At 48.7% G+C, this 16113-nt stretch overlaps 1 protein-coding gene across 5 annotated transcripts in view; it reads left to right on the top strand.

Annotated features, from left to right (window-relative positions):
* LOC139760254 (uncharacterized) overlaps positions 1–16113 on the top strand; it is a 198378-nt gene that overhangs the window by 110163 nt on the left and 72102 nt on the right. For 4 of the 5 annotated variants that reach the window (XM_071683184.1, XM_071683182.1, XM_071683185.1 and 1 more), the window contains one exon: positions 5586–5735. The exons of the other annotated variant lie outside the window; for it this stretch is intronic. In XM_071683184.1, coding sequence (XP_071539285.1) covers positions 5586–5735 — 150 coding nt within the window. The remainder of the gene's footprint in view (positions 1–5585; positions 5736–16113) is intronic. 5 annotated transcript variants of the gene reach the window in all.

The following is a 16113-nucleotide window of genomic DNA, read 5'->3' on the forward strand; positions in this document are numbered from 1 at the left end:
TGTGCTTCATACTATCAGTTACATGTCTTCTTTCGTTTCATCGTTGCGTGCGTGTTTGTATATATAGTCCTCTACATCAGTAAATAAGATGTTTATAGAATATAAACTGACTCTGCATATCACTGCCTGTGTTTTCATTTTCAACGAGTATGACTGAATATATTTCCATGTAGACAGTAATACTCTTGCATATCAGGTTGTTAAGCATTGAAAGAATTATTTTGATATGTAAGACATGCTCACTATTTTATATCCATTGAATTCTTTAAATACTATTATATGTTAGATATATGACTGCTTGTGTTTGCATGTGAATGTCAATATGCATGTATGTCAGACTGTTAGCTTTTGGTATTGTATTTTGTATTACTGTATGCATATGTTTGTGCATGTACATACAGTCTACCATAAGATGAAAACAAAATATGTTCTGATATGTTTATATCTATTATGCTTTGTCGCTGTCTCCAGCGTTAGCGAGGTAGCGCAAGGAAACAGACGAAAGAATGGCCCAACCCACCCACATACACATGTATATACATACACGTCCACACACAGCACAGATACATACCTATACATCTCAACGTATACATATATATATGTACACACACAGACATATACATATATATACAGATGTACATAATGCATACTATCTGCCCTTATTCATTCCCATCGCCACCCCGCCACACATGAAATGACAACCCCCTCCCCCCCCGCATGTGCGCGAAGTAGCGCTAGGAAAAGACAATAAAGGCCACATTCGTTCACACTCAGTCTCTAGCTGTCATGTATAATGCACCGAAACCACAGCTCTGTTTCCACATCCAGGCCCCACAAAACTTTCCATGGTTTACCACAGACGCTTCACATGCCCTGGTTCAATCCATTGACAGCACGTCGACCCCGGTATACCACATCATTCCAATTCACTCTATTCCTTGCACGCCTTTCACCCTCCTGCATGTTCAGCCCCGATAACTCAAAATCTTTTTCACTTCATCTTTCCACCTCCAATTTGGTCTCCCACTTCTCGTTCCCTCAACCTCTGACACATATATCGTCTTTGTCAATCTTTCCTCACTCATTCTCTCCATGTGACCAAACCATTTCAAAACACCCTCTTCTGCTCTCTCAACCACACTCTTTTTATTTCCACACATCTCTCTCACCCTTTCATTACTTACTCGATCAAACCACCTCACACCACATATTGTCCTCAAACATCTCATTTCTGATATATATCTATCAATATTGTATTGCGCCAAATAGATATCACACGATCATTCGTTTCCTTTTATCACAATATTTAGAAAGAAAGTGAAATGTAAGAGTATTAGGAAAATCTAAATTACGATAAATTACCAGCACAAACAGAAGATAGGTTCAGGACTTATATTCTTAAATATCAATTCGTATTGACACCAGTAAAACGAAAATAAAAATGAATATGTGGTTCTTGGATCATGAAGAAACTTCTGTGTCATTTAACAAAATGTCAAGTTTATATTAAGTTTGCCATTGCTAAAGCAAAGCATAACATTTATACCACACGAAGTAGAACAAAGGACTTTATTCCCTGCAGAATTATGGCAGGTTTGAATATCTAGAAATTACCTTTAAGTTTCCCGTTTTCTCTGGTGGTTAAGGTATATATTTCCCGTTTTCTAGTAGTTCTTAATCGCTCTTCCAGATGGCGTTACTGCAAGCGTCACAAAGATTAGTTTGACCAATTCTTTTAATTGCGCTTCTTTGTTTCTCTTGAGTACGTCTGCCATTTATAGTCTTATATGTCTCGTCTCCCAAGATGGATGTGTTCTTACGCTCTTTATTTCAAGTCTGTGTTGCCTTATGTCGTTGTGTCTTATCGTTTTTTCGGTAAGTCAGACTTTATTTAGCGCTATGGCAATGTTTCTGTGCATTTTTCCTTGACAAGTGGGGCTTCCTCGAGCTTTTATTCCGCTTATAAATACGGAGGAAGGGTCACACAGCTCCTAGCTAGAATGCCACTTTGGTTTCGTTTAGAATGCCATGATCAACTCTCTTCTTCTTTCAGCCCTCCTATCTTCCATTAACCTTCACTGCTTTCTTTGGATCATTCACATAAATTTGGTGTATGTTTATCAATGTTAAGTATATATGAAGTGCTGCTTCTGGTAGCCTTGTATGTTCATTGTCTTCTAACTGTAGAGCAATGTTTATATAGGGGCGTTTTTCACTCCGTGGAGTGTTTCCAAAGGAAATGTTTTCAAAACTTAATGCAGGGCTTTGCTATTTGTCCGTATATGCTCAGGGCTGGGAGGGGTCGGGATAAACATAGTGAGAGACGCCAGTCAGGCAAGCCACCACTGCTCCCTAGCGGCGGTAGCCATAACTACATGCGCAGTGACATTGCGCAAGGCAGTGTGCAATCGTAGCTGTGCCGACCACAGTCTTGTACCAGCCACTGACCTGTACGGAGCTGTTGCCGTTCTTACAGAGGCTAGATTGTAGCCATTCCTCCCTGCGTTGTCGCTACTCATGCTTTGTTTTGAAGTTTTTTTTGTTGTTCATCAACATCTTTTTATACGGTTGTTTTATGCAAAATCGAGGATGTCTGGCGTGGTTTGCCAACCCAGAGTTTTGAATGTTTTTTTTTGAAAGTTATTGTTCATCAATATCTTTTTATAAGGTCGTTTTATGCAAAATCGAGGATGTCTGGCGTGGTTTGCCACCCCAGATTTTGGGGTGAGGCCCCTTTTTGGATGGACCCAGAAAAGCCATCTGCTGCCCCCATAGAATGTAATGGTGACGGACGCTCCATAAAGTAAGTAGGAATGCTGATGTTATTTTGGTTTCATGCGACTGGAATAACGACTCGTGCCTTCCTCAGTCCCTTCCTAATCAGGAAGGTCATTGATGGTTGGTCTGGGCATGTCGAAACGATCAGGAAACTGGTTAGTGGTGATTTGCTGATAAGTCGACGAAACAGGTGGCGGAACTACTGAAGCTGACGAAGTTCCATGTTCATGTTGTGGTCTCGATACCCATTGGCATGAATTCATGCAGGGGAGTCAACTACTGCACCTAGGTCATGGGCATGTCAGATGACGACAGTGCCAAGGAACTACCAAACGAGGACGTTATCACTGCCAGGCTCCTCACCATATTGGTCAATGGCGAACGACGTAGAACTCTCCTGTTTAACCTAACCTTCGGAAAAGCTCGGCTACTGGACAATATCTTTGTTATATGCCATGTCAAGTTCATCCCTGCATACCGAATCCCTTACGTTGTTTTAAATGCCAGAAATTAGGCCACTCCTCAAAGTCTTGCACTCTTTCTGCTCAATGGAGGAGGGAAGTGTGCTGTGGAGGGTCATACCGCTGAGGATTGTATGGGTACTAATAGGATGTTGTGTGTTAACTCCAGTGGCAACCACCCAAGCTCGGACTAGGCCAGTCCCCGGTTCCAGTTTGAGAAGCAAGTCTGTGCAGTCAAGAACACAAAATAACATCTCATATAGCGAAGCTAGGAGGAGGAGGAGGGTGAAGGATGTCTCATGAGATCCCTATACCAAAGGAATCCTACGCGTCGCCTTTGAAATGTAAGTCGGTTATGCGAACCATCTCGTCACACAAGCCTCCTTATGACACGTCGACAGGTCAGTTCCAAACCCCCAGCTCCATCTAACCCTACACCTAATCCTCCAACCACAGACCATAACAAATCTTATGCCAATACCACATCTCTGTCCGACCTATAGAAAAGAAAGAGAACAAAACTAATGTATCTTTACACTTGATGAAACTTGGAAAAAATTACGTCGTACTTCATTGTTCCGGTACGTCCGAGAAGGAGGCCTGCGGTTTACAGGTCCTTTTCGTTGGAGAACATAGAATTGATGGATGCGAGAAGGAGGCCTACGGTTTACAGGTCCTTTTCGATGGAGAACATAGAATTGATGGATGCGAGGAGGAGGCCTATGGTATACAGGTCCTTTTCGATGGAGAACATAGAATTAGCATTGATGGATGCGAGAAGGAGGCCTACGGTTTACAGGTCCTTTTCGATGGAGAACATAGAATTGATGGATGCGAGAAGGAGGCCTGCGGTTTACAGGTCCTTTTCGATGGAGAACATAGAATTGATGGATGCGAGATGGAGGCCTGCGGTTTACAGGTCCTTTTCGATGGAGAACATAGAATTGATGGATGCGAGAAGGAGGCCTGCGGTTTACAGGTCCTTTTCGTTGGAGAACATAGAATTGATGGATGCCAGACAATGCACATCCAGGGACCGTTCATCTTCCCCATGGGGAACTCTCCCAAGGCACGACATAAACGCGCTAAGAAAGCTGGTCGTCGGTTAAATAACTCTTAAACCAGCACGTTCAATATCATTCAGAGAAATTGTAGAGGACCTAGGCATAAGCAAGCACGACCAATGTTGCTTGCACTGTATAGGCCAGCCGAGATCGGTTTACAAGAGACCCTTCTATATGACACAGTCGAAGACTGTTCCGTTTTAGGTGACCATCACTTGTATAGAAGAGACGAGAATCCTGGTGAAGTTGCTAGCTACGTGCACCAAAGTAGTATACCTCACACACTAGTGACTAAATTCTACTCCAGACGCTGTCGCACGTAGAGTAAGATTTAATATCGCATACCTGACCATCTGTTTGATGTAATGCTCCGGTTCCAACGCACTTGATAATAATGAGTTCAAGCTGTTTGTTGATTATCTCGCGTAAATTACTTTTAGGAGACTTCAATGCTCGTCAGTATCAGTTGGGAAGTACCCGGGCAGACGCCAGAGGGGAACAAATAGTTAATATTATGATCAATACTAACCTCACTCTTCCGAACGATGGTAGTGGAGCTCGTGTGTAGATGACCAGACTGGCAATATCTCGACAATTGATTTCTCCTTGTCATCGCCGGAATATACTTAATAGAGTATTACAAGAAAACAACATATGGTTTAACATTGTCAATGTACTCTGGGACAACTCGAGTACTACTGAAAAATTGATGGTCTTCTTCAGAGAAACCATTAATGATGTAAGGTGGTTCGTGGGTAGTTATCAGTGGCGGGGGTGGCTTCGGTGTGAGGCTCCTCCTCCTACTTGGGCTGGTCGCATGGTGGGTGGACATGTTCACTCATTAGGCGGTCGGCCTTGAAGGGAGGTGTTGATCCTCCGGGGCAGCTGCGCCATGAAGTTGAGCCGGTGGACTTCCAAATGAGTTATCATCTACGTGCATGACGTGGTGGAGGACTATCTCTGGTCTGTCTTATCTCCTCGCACTCTTGGGTAAACTGCAACTGTGGCTGCTGTACTGACTGGACGGTGTTTTCAGCCACGGTGGCTCAATACCTACTAAAATCCTTCTCTCCATTATTTTTGAACGATGATTTATATATCATAGCAGAATTCTATATTTTCTAGTTTTTCTATGTTTTCTATTTTTCTTTTTATTAGAACTGGTATTTAGGGATGATTTCAATCACATTAAATCTAACTTGATGTATGCTCATAGAAAAATATGCCTCACTGTATTCAAATTGAAACAGAAATTAAACACCGTTCATCTACACAATTCCAGTCAAACAACGGGTTGGATATCGTGACCTTCCGTCCACCGTCGAGGACCACGTCGCCCTCAGTCACCTGCTGACGTCAGAGAGGGAGGGAGGAAGCCGTCATGAGAGGACTCAAGTGTCTTGCGTCAAGGAGGGTGGCAACTCCTTCACGCGTAAGTTTGAGAAGGGGCATAAACCTTTGTCAGGTCAAGGAGGGTGGTACCTCCATGTTTGATAGAGGAAGGGAGGCAAACCTTCCTTGAGTCAAGGAGAGGTACTTCCTCGTACTTCCTGTACGTGTATGTTTCTTAGGGGTGTTTGAGGGTAAACCTTCGTGGAGTCGAGGCGTGAACCACCGACATATGGAAGTGATTCACACGACGGTATGTGGTAGACTGGGACCCTCTTCCCGTCTTGTGTCAGTGTATTGTGCGTTGGTTCCTCAACGTAGCGCTATGCTCTTAGGGCATTAGCAGGTAGGCTATAGTCTCTCGTCTGGAAGAGAGTTGCCGTAGCATCCCAGGAAGGGAGAAGGGAGTAAACCCAACGCGTGGCAGCAAGACACTGTTGTGTGTCAGGGAATGAATGGCTGGGATGTGTCAGGCGTCTTCGTCTGTCTTGCAGTGACCTGCCGTATGTTATCAGGAAGGGATGTGCCAATGCGCCAGGATATGAGGTGCAGACGCATATCAGTTGATGATGAGGTGGAGCAGCTTTCATGTTAGGACGAGTCCGTGCGTTGTTCTTTGTCTGGGTTTGGGGAGAACCTCTCGTCGTGTGCCACAGAACAGCCGCCTTCGTAAACTATCGCACATCGGGGCATAAGCCCACGACGTGTGGTCGAAGCGTTGCTACTAATGTCTATTAGGGAGAAAGTAGCGTTTCTTCGCCGTCAGACAGGAAGCCGCCCTTGTGTGCCAGGGAGTTAGTGGGACTAGTGTGTCCTAGAGTGAGGTGCTGACGTGTGCTAGAGACAGTGTGTAAGGAAGTGAGCAGCGGGTTTGTTTTCGTCGCTAATGTAATAGTGTCAGACAGGAAGCCAGCCTTGTGTATCAAGGAGTTTGTCATGTACTGTGTCATGGTGTGAACTACCGATGCATGTTACAGACGAAGCCACCGACGTTCATTTAGGGAATAATGACCGTTTCTTTTTTGCCTCTTAAGTGTGTGGGGCAGGTAACCATCGTTACGGAGTTAAGCAATGTAGTGTAATCTTGGAGTGAGCTACCGACGTGTATCAGACACCAAGCCACTGACGTCTGTCAGGGAGTGAGCAGTGTTTTTAGTGTGTCAGATAGGAAGCCACACTGTTGTGTGTCGGAGATAATCGAATTGGTTTGCCATGAAGTGAGCTACCGAGACGAAGCTCATGGATGTTCGAGAGTGAACAGAGTTTTCTTTTTGAGTTCGTCGAAGTCATATGTGGTGAAGTGAGCTACTGAAGTGTATCAGAGGCTGAGCCACCGACGCCTGTCGAGAGTGAGTAACGCTTTCTTTTCACCTTTTAAAGTGTGTAAGGTAGGAAGCCGCAATGTGTGTGTGTGTTTATAAACGAATGAGTCGAAGTAGATTGTCGGGGGGAATGAACCAACGACGCCAAACTAAAGCGTATCTTTAGGACATTTGTTGTAGCTAATGCCAGACGATTATTTTCCACTTGCATGACTTATGATGGGTCGTCAAAGTAAAGCTTTACATTCAGACTTTTATTCAGTCTAACGCTAGACTGTTTTGTATAGGTTTTGTGGGGCACATATGTGGGTCGTCAAATTAAGGTTTTACTTTAGAAATTTTCCTCTGGCTAACACTTGTGCTTGCTACATGAGTCATCAAAGTAAAGCTACACACTGGTAACTTTACTCTGGCTTCGCCAGACGATTTTATTTAGCTGTTGAGAGCACCACAGGTAATCAAAGTATAGCCTTACTCTTGAGTTTATTCTGACCAATGACAAACGATATTATTTTGCAGCTCTATCGAGCTCCACAGGTCATGAAAATAAGCTTCACTTTAGGAATTGTATGTTTTTGGTCGATGACTGGTAATTCTATTTAGCTTTCATTGTCTCCACGAATCACGAAAGTAAAGTTTCACTTTGGGAATTTGATTTTCGCCGAGGCCAGACGATCTTATCAATTTTTCGTGGGTTTTACAGATCACTAAATCAAAGCTTCACTTCAGGAACGTTACTTGGCACAGGCCTGACAGTTCTATTAAGCTTCTGCGGGTTCCCCTAGAGGTATTATAGTAAAGGTTCACTTTGCTAACTTTATTATTTGGGTGACGTTAGACGATTTCTCTTGCTGGCTCCACGTGTCATCATCTGGTATCTTATTACCATTATGTTCATCTGGTTTTTACACATCACAACACATTTGGAAGTACTGTAGGAACCTGTTGGTTGACAGCCCCCTCCTCCTCCTCCTCCTCCTCCTCCTCCTCCACCTCCTCCTCCTCCTCCTCCTCCTCCTCCTCCTCCTCCTCCTCCCCTCGACATGAACCCATTTTCTATGGTGGTGTCTGACTATGAAGAAGTTCGGAGATGTTGTATTTAATGGTCATTTACGAAGTAAATGGTAGTTGTTTAATTGCACTGTCAGCGATTGAATGTTATATAGATGGCAATTTTGCCTTACGTCTTGGTTTACGATTGAGAAATATGCGAGAAAAGCAGTATCTAAAAGTTGACTTGGCGTCGGGAAACGTGTGAGGTAATTTGATCGAGTAAGTAATGTAAGGGTAAGAGAGATGTGTGGTAATAAAAAGAGTGTAGTTGAGAGAGCAGATGTGGGTGTATTGAGATGGTTTGGTCACATGGAGAGAATGAGTGAGGAAAGATTGACAAAGAGGATATATGTGTCAGAGGTGGAGGGAATAAGAAGTGGGAGACCAAATTGGAGGTAGAAGGATGAAGTGAAAAAGATTTTGAGCGATCGTGACCTGAACATGCAGGAGGGTGAAAGGCGTGCGAGGAATAGAGTGAATTGGAACAATGTGGTATACTAGGGTCGATGTGCTGTCAATGGATTGAACCAGGGCATGTGAAGCGTCTGGGGTAAATCATGGAATGTTTAGTGGGGCCTGGATGTGGAAAGGGAGCTGTGGTTTCGGTGCATTATACATGACAGCTAGAGACTGTGTGAACGAATGTGGCCTTAGTTGTCTTTTCCTAGCGCTACCTCGCACGCGTGCGGGGGGGAAGGGGGGTCGTCATTTCATGTGTGGCGGGGTGGGGACGGGAATGAAAAAAGGCAGCAAGTATGAATTATGTACATGCGTATATGTCTGTGTATGTGCATATATGTATACGTTGAAATGTATAGGTATGTATATTTGCGTGTGTGGACGTGTATGTATATACATGTGTATGTGGGCGAGTTGGGCCATTCTTTCGTCTGTTTCCTTGAGCTACCTCGCTGACGTGGGAGACAGCGACAAAGTATAATAAAACAAATAAACAAATTACATATGACGTAGATTCATTATGGTGAAAATGCTCTGTCCGTTTCCGAATAATTGAAAATAGTTCAGTTTTTCAAAGGGTTAATGAAGCGATTATCAGTGGCGATACACTGAAACAGTTTTAATCCTCACATCAATACAGGTTCTGCGGGCTTGCCCTTACTAGTTCGTTATGTAGTTCATGTACTGTATGAAGACATTATGTGGTGATATGTGTCAGTGATTGGGGCAGTATATAGGGGTTAACACTGAGGAGTTTGTGGGTTTGGTAGTATTCTCTGGACAGACCTATTTTGCCATTTTATCTGCAGTATTAAGGTTTTAGGGAGGCCCCAAACTCACGCGCACGTGTACGCGTTTCTGTGGACGACAGATCGCTGAACGTGTGTGCAAGTTACCAGTACCAGGTGAGTGTCAGTCTCGGGTTGGATTGAACCCGCCATAAACACAGGGAGTGAAAGCTGGCCTGGTTGAACACTTGGGTTTGTAGCTGAGAGAAGTGCTATTTGACCTCTGCTGAGACCCAGAGGTCAAGGTCAGATTATGTGTGTGACCTTAGCTGACATCCTCACAGGCCAAGGTCAACTTATTTGACCTTAGCTGACTTCCCACAGGTCAATGTCAGCTTGTGTGACCTCACCTAAATCCCCAAAGATCAAGATCAGCTAGTGTGACCTCGCTTGACCTCCCCTAAGGTCAAGGGCAGGTTATGTGACCTCACCTAACTCCCCTGAGGTCAAGGGCAGCATGGTTTTTTTTTTTTTGAACTTTTGTGATCTGACGTAATTTACCAAAATCATCCATCTTCAGTTTACTCCATTAATCCATCACTTTTATGTAAAATACATAATTCCATTTAGCTTGATTTCATGTTTGTGTCTTCTAGTCGCTCCCTCACCACATCTTTCGAGGAACAGTTCGCTTTCTGCATCGTTAGTCTAATTCAAAAACATTCTCTCTTCTATGGTTGACATCTCTAAGCCTCCCACCCCTTCCCTTGATTCAGGTCCCATCTTTGTCACTCTCCTCTGGACACTGTGTTATTGGTCCTTTGTGCTTCTACACGTACGAGACCAAATTTGCGACGCCTATTTAAGTCTTGGGCTTTGTGTAGGACAGGAACAGCCAACTAGATATTTCCAACCTCCCATTCTCCTATTGTAGGTCTACCATAGCGACAGGTTAGGGACGATATCAACTCCCAGTATCCTCTTGACGAGCAGAATCCGCTAGATTATATTCGGATCGAAGCCTTCTTTTATGATTGTCTTACCCTTGAATACCATCATCCATGTGATAGACCGACTTTTGGTCCATCTTATAAGTAGATCCAATCCTCCTCGCTTTTCACATGACTTGTGCATCATCTGCAAACACGTTCAGGTACTAGTGCATGCATTCCAGCGGGTCATTCACATAGATCAAGAAGATTAACGAGTCTTGAACAGAAAGAACCCCGCAGCACTCCACCAGTGTCATCACAAATAGTGAGCATTCATAAATAGATAGAATTGATAGGCAATTACCTTGAGGTAGTAGGAGAGACGCATGTTAGACCAGCATGTTTGTATGTACGTTGCTTTGTGTGTGTGTCTGTGTTTGATTACTGTGTGTGTTTTTTGTATGTTTGTTGCGATTACTATTTACGTGTTAGGGATAGAGGGGGGGAAGGTTTACAATCGTGATGCCCAATCTCTTTGATATATATTTTTATTTTTATATTTTTATTATACTTTGTCGCTGTCTCCCGCGTTTGCGAGGTAGCGCAAGGAAACAGACGAAAGAAATGGCCCAACCCCCCCATACACATGTATATACATACGTCCACACACGCAAATATACATACCTACACAGCTTTCCATGGTTTACCCCAGACGCTTCACATGCCTTGATTCAGTCCACTGACAGCACGTCAACCCCGGTATACCACATCGCTCTAGTTCACTCTATTCCTTGCCCTCCTTTCACCCTCCTGGCCCCGCCGCCGCCACCACTCCTCATCCTTCTGGCTCCGCCACCACTCCTCATCCTTCTGGCTCCGCCACCACTCCTCATCCTTCTGGCTCCGCCACCACTCCTCATCCTTCTGGCTCCGCCACCACTCCTCATCCTTCTGGCTCCGCCACCACTCCTCATCCTTCTGGCTCCGCCACCACTCCTCATCCTTCTGGCTCCGCCACCACTCCTCATCCTTCTGGCTCCGCCACCACTCCTCATCCTTCTGGCTCCGCCACCACTCCTCATCCTTCTGGCTCCGCCACCACTCCTCATCCTTCTGGCTCCGCCACCACTCCTCATCCTTCTGGCTCCGCCACCACTCCTCATCCTTCTGGCTCCGCCACCACTCCTCATCCTTCTGGCTCCGCCACCACTCCTCATCCTTCTGGCTCCGCCACCACTCCTCCTCCTCCTGGCTCCTCCGCCGCCACCACTCCTCATCCTTCTGGCTCCGCCACCACTCCTCATCCTTCTGGCTCCGCCACCACTCCTCATCCTTCTGGCTCCGCCACCACTCCTCATCCTTCTGGCTCCGCCACCACTCCTCATCCTTCTGGCTCCGCCACCACTCCTCATCCTTCTGGCTCCGCCACCACTCCTCATCCTTCTGGCTCCGCCACCACTCCTCATCCTTCTGGCTCCGCCACCACTCCTCATCCTTCTGGCTCCGCCACCACTCCTCATCCTTCTGGCTCCGCCACCACTCCTCATCCTTCTGGCTCCGCCACCACTCCTCATCCTTCTGGCTCCGCCACCACTCCTCATCCTTCTGGCTCCGCCACCACTCCTCATCCTTCTGGCTCCGCCACCACTCCTCATCCTTCTGGCTCCGCCACCACTCCTCATCCTTCTGGCTCCGCCACCACTCCTCATCCTTCTGGCTCCGCCACCACTCCTCATCCTTCTGGCTCCGCCACCACTCCTCATCCTTCTGGCTCCGCCACCACTCCTCCTCCTCCTGGCCCCGCCGCCGCCACCACTCCTCATCCTTCTGGCTCCGCCACCACTCCTCATCCTTCTGGCTCCGCCACCACTCCTCATCCTTCTGGCTCCGCCACCACTCCTCATCCTTCTGGCTCCGCCACCACTCCTCATCCTTCTGGCTCCGCCACCACTCCTCATCCTTCTGGCTCCGCCACCACTCCTCATCCTTCTGGCTCCGCCACCACTCCTCATCCTTCTGGCTCCGCCACCACTCCTCCTCCTCCTGGCTCCGCCGCCACCACCACTCCTCCTCTTGGCTCCGCCACCACTCCTCCTCCTCCTAGCTCCTCCGCCGCCACCACTCCTCATCCTTCTGGCTCCGCCACCACTCCTCATCCTTCTGGCTCCGCCACCACTCCTCCTCCTCCTGGCTCCTCCGCCGCCACCACTCCTCATCCTTCTGGCTCCGCCACCACTCCTCATCCTTCTGGCTCCGCCACCACTCCTCATCCTTCTGGCTCCGCCACCACTCCTCCTCCTCCTGGCTCCTCCGCCGCCACCACTCCTCCTCCTCCTGGCCCCGCCGCCGCCACCACTCCTCATCCTTCTGGCTCCGCCACCACTCCTCATCCTTCTGGCTCCGCCACCACTCCTCATCCTTCTGGCTCCGCCACCACTCCTCATCCTTCTGGCTCCGCCACCACTCCTCATCCTTCTGGCTCCGCCACCACTCCTCCTCCTCCTGGCTCCTCCGCCGCCACCACTCCTCCTCCTCCTGGCTCCTCCGCCGCCACCACTCCTCCTCCTCCTGGCTCCTCCGCCGCCACCACTCCTCATCCTTCTGGCTCCGCCACCACTCCTCATCCTTCTGGCTCCGCCACCACTCCTCATCCTTCTGGCTCCGCCACCACTCCTCATCCTTCTGGCTCCGCCACCACTCCTCATCCTTCTGGCTCCGCCACCACTCCTCATCCTTCTGGCTCCGCCACCACTCCTCATCCTTCTGGCTCCGCCACCACTCCTCATCCTTCTGGCTCCGCCACCACTCCTCATCCTTCTGGCTCCGCCACCACTCCTCATCCTTCTGGCTCCGCCACCACTCCTCATCCTTCTGGCTCCGCCACCACTCCTCATCCTTCTGGCTCCGCCACCACTCCTCATCCTTCTGGCTCCGCCACCACTCCTCATCCTTCTGGCTCCGCCACCACTCCTCATCCTTCTGGCTCCGCCACCACTCCTCATCCTTCTGGCTCCGCCACCACTCCTCATCCTTCTGGCTCCGCCACCACTCCTCATCCTTCTGGCTCCGCCACCACTCCTCATCCTTCTGGCTCCGCCACCACTCCTCATCCTTCTGGCTCCGCCACCACTCCTCATCCTTCTGGCTCCGCCACCACTCCTCATCCTTCTGGCTCCGCCACCACTCCTCATCCTTCTGGCTCCGCCACCACTCCTCATCCTTCTGGCTCCGCCACCACTCCTCATCCTTCTGGCTCCGCCACCACTCCTCATCCTTCTGGCTCCGCCACCACTCCTCATCCTTCTGGCTCCGCCACCACTCCTCATCCTTCTGGCTCCGCCACCACTCCTCATCCTTCTGGCTCCGCCACCACTCCTCATCCTTCTGGCTCCGCCACCACTCCTCATCCTTCTGGCTCCGCCACCACTCCTCATCCTTCTGGCTCCGCCACCACTCCTCATCCTTCTGGCTCCGCCACCACTCCTCATCCTTCTGGCTCCGCCACCACTCCTCATCCTTCTGGCTCCGCCACCACTCCTCATCCTTCTGGCTCCGCCACCACTCCTCCTCCTCCTGGCCCCGCCGCCGCCACCACTCCTCATCCTTCTGGCTCCGCCACCACTCCTCATCCTTCTGGCTCCGCCACCACTCCTCATCCTTCTGGCTCCGCCACCACTCCTCATCCTTCTGGCTCCGCCACCACTCCTCATCCTTCTGGCTCCGCCACCACTCCTCATCCTTCTGGCTCCGCCACCACTCCTCATCCTTCTGGCTCCGCCACCACTCCTCCTCCTCCTGGCTCCTCCGCCGCCACCACTCCTCATCCTTCTGGCTCCGCCACCACTCCTCATCCTTCTGGCTCCGCCACCACTCCTCATCCTTCTGGCTCCGCCACCACTCCTCATCCTTCTGGCTCCGCCACCACTCCTCATCCTTCTGGCTCCGCCACCACTCCTCATCCTTCTGGCTCCGCCACCACTCCTCATCCTTCTGGCTCCGCCACCACTCCTCATCCTTCTGGCTCCGCCACCACTCCTCATCCTTCTGGCTCCGCCACCACTCCTCCTCCTCCTGGCTCCTCCGCCGCCACCACTCCTCATCCTTCTGGCTCCGCCACCACTCCTCATCCTTCTGGCTCCGCCACCACTCCTCATCCTTCTGGCTCCGCCACCACTCCTCATCCTTCTGGCTCCGCCACCACTCCTCATCCTTCTGGCTCCGCCACCACTCCTCCTCCTCCTGGCTCCTCCGCCGCCACCACTCCTCATCCTTCTGGCTCCGCCACCACTCCTCATCCTTCTGGCTCCGCCACCACTCCTCATCCTTCTGGCTCCGCCACCACTCCTCCTCCTGGCTCCTCCGCCGCCACCACTCCTCCTCCTCCTGGCTCCTCCGCCGCCACCACTCCTCCTCCTCCTGGCTCCTCCGCCGCCACCACTCCTCCTCCTCCTGGCTCCTCCGCCGCCACCACTCCTCCTCCTCCTGGCCCCGCCGCCGCCACCACTCCTCCTCCTCCTGGCCCCGCCGCCGCCACCACTCCTCCTCCTCCTGGCTCCTCCGCCGCCACAATCACCCCTCACAACGCAACACGCGTCGTGTCGTCCATATTGGTAATAAGCTTCACGGTGTGTCCCGGTGTGGGAATACTGCTATACAGCTGCACAACTGCTGCTCCAGCTGCTGCATACCCTGATAACTGAAGCTGTTGTGCGGCCTTAGGTACTTAATGCAAATGTGGCTATCAATTTCCAACCTTCACCACACGTCCCAAGGGGATCCCACGCCTGGGATATATATACGATCTCCACTACTCGTGACCAGCTTGGGTTACGCTAACCTAAACACCCTTCCCAGAGAATCCCATGCACGATTTTCGTTCGGGATCTCTATTGATCAGACATATACAAGATCTCGATCAATCGAGAGGTTAAACTTGGTTTATCGATTATATATATGTATTATCCCTGGGGATAGGGGAGAAAGAATACTTCCCACGTATTCCCTGCGTGTCGTAGAAGGCGACTAAAAGGGGAGGGAGCAGGTGGCTGGAATCCTCCCCTCTTTTTTTTTTTTTTTAATTTTCCAAAAGAAGGAACAGAGAAGGAGGCCAATTGAGGATATTCCCTCAAAGGCCCAGCCCTCTGTTCTTAACGCTACCTCGCTAACGCGGGAAATGGCGAATAGTATGAAAATATGTATATATATTACCCAGTAAAATAATATACGTACTGGGAAGGCTAAGAGAAGGACATACAATGGTCGTTGATTATATTAGTCGAATGATGAAACGTAAACAACAGCTTTGTGGATCAGTAAGCCCAGGCGTTGGTTATCGAAGTTTTGCTCGCTCTTGTGTTCTCATGACACGCATTTGGGTACAGTCACAGCTTTGGAAAAAAAGAAATGAACTGTACGCCTCCTGCTTTAGAAAAAAAAGGGAAAAAAAAAATGAAATGACTCCCCTGATTGGACGTGCCAATTGACTGCTCAAACATGCGTAGGATTTTAATTACAAGTTTTTTATTGTTTTTTGAGTTTTTTGCGTTTGGGGGAAATATGCGGGTACGAAAAATACTGATGTATCTTTTAAAAGATAATTTGACCGTTTTGGTTTACTTACCCTCTCCACACTTTAGCCAGATGACCATTTCAGTTTAGTTAACCCTCTCCATACTTCAGCCAGATGAAGACCTTCCTGAAGGATGACCTGAAACATGATGGCTCGAAGTAACGAATTGTATTTTTCTCAAAGGATTTTGCCTAGCGTTGGGCGCTGCCTACGGCCTCGCTGTACAGTCTAGTGGATTTCCTTCGTTTTTCTTTTTCTACTGTAGATGTCGTGGGTCATGTGAGATGCTCCTGAAAGAGGTTACGACGAAGTACGAGACAATGCTGAGCCCCGTAATGTTTCTGGGATATATATATAT

The sequence above is a fragment of the Panulirus ornatus genome, chromosome 36, assembly GCF_036320965.1.
Source record: "Panulirus ornatus isolate Po-2019 chromosome 36, ASM3632096v1, whole genome shotgun sequence".
Lineage (NCBI taxonomy): Eukaryota > Metazoa > Arthropoda > Malacostraca > Decapoda > Palinuridae > Panulirus > Panulirus ornatus.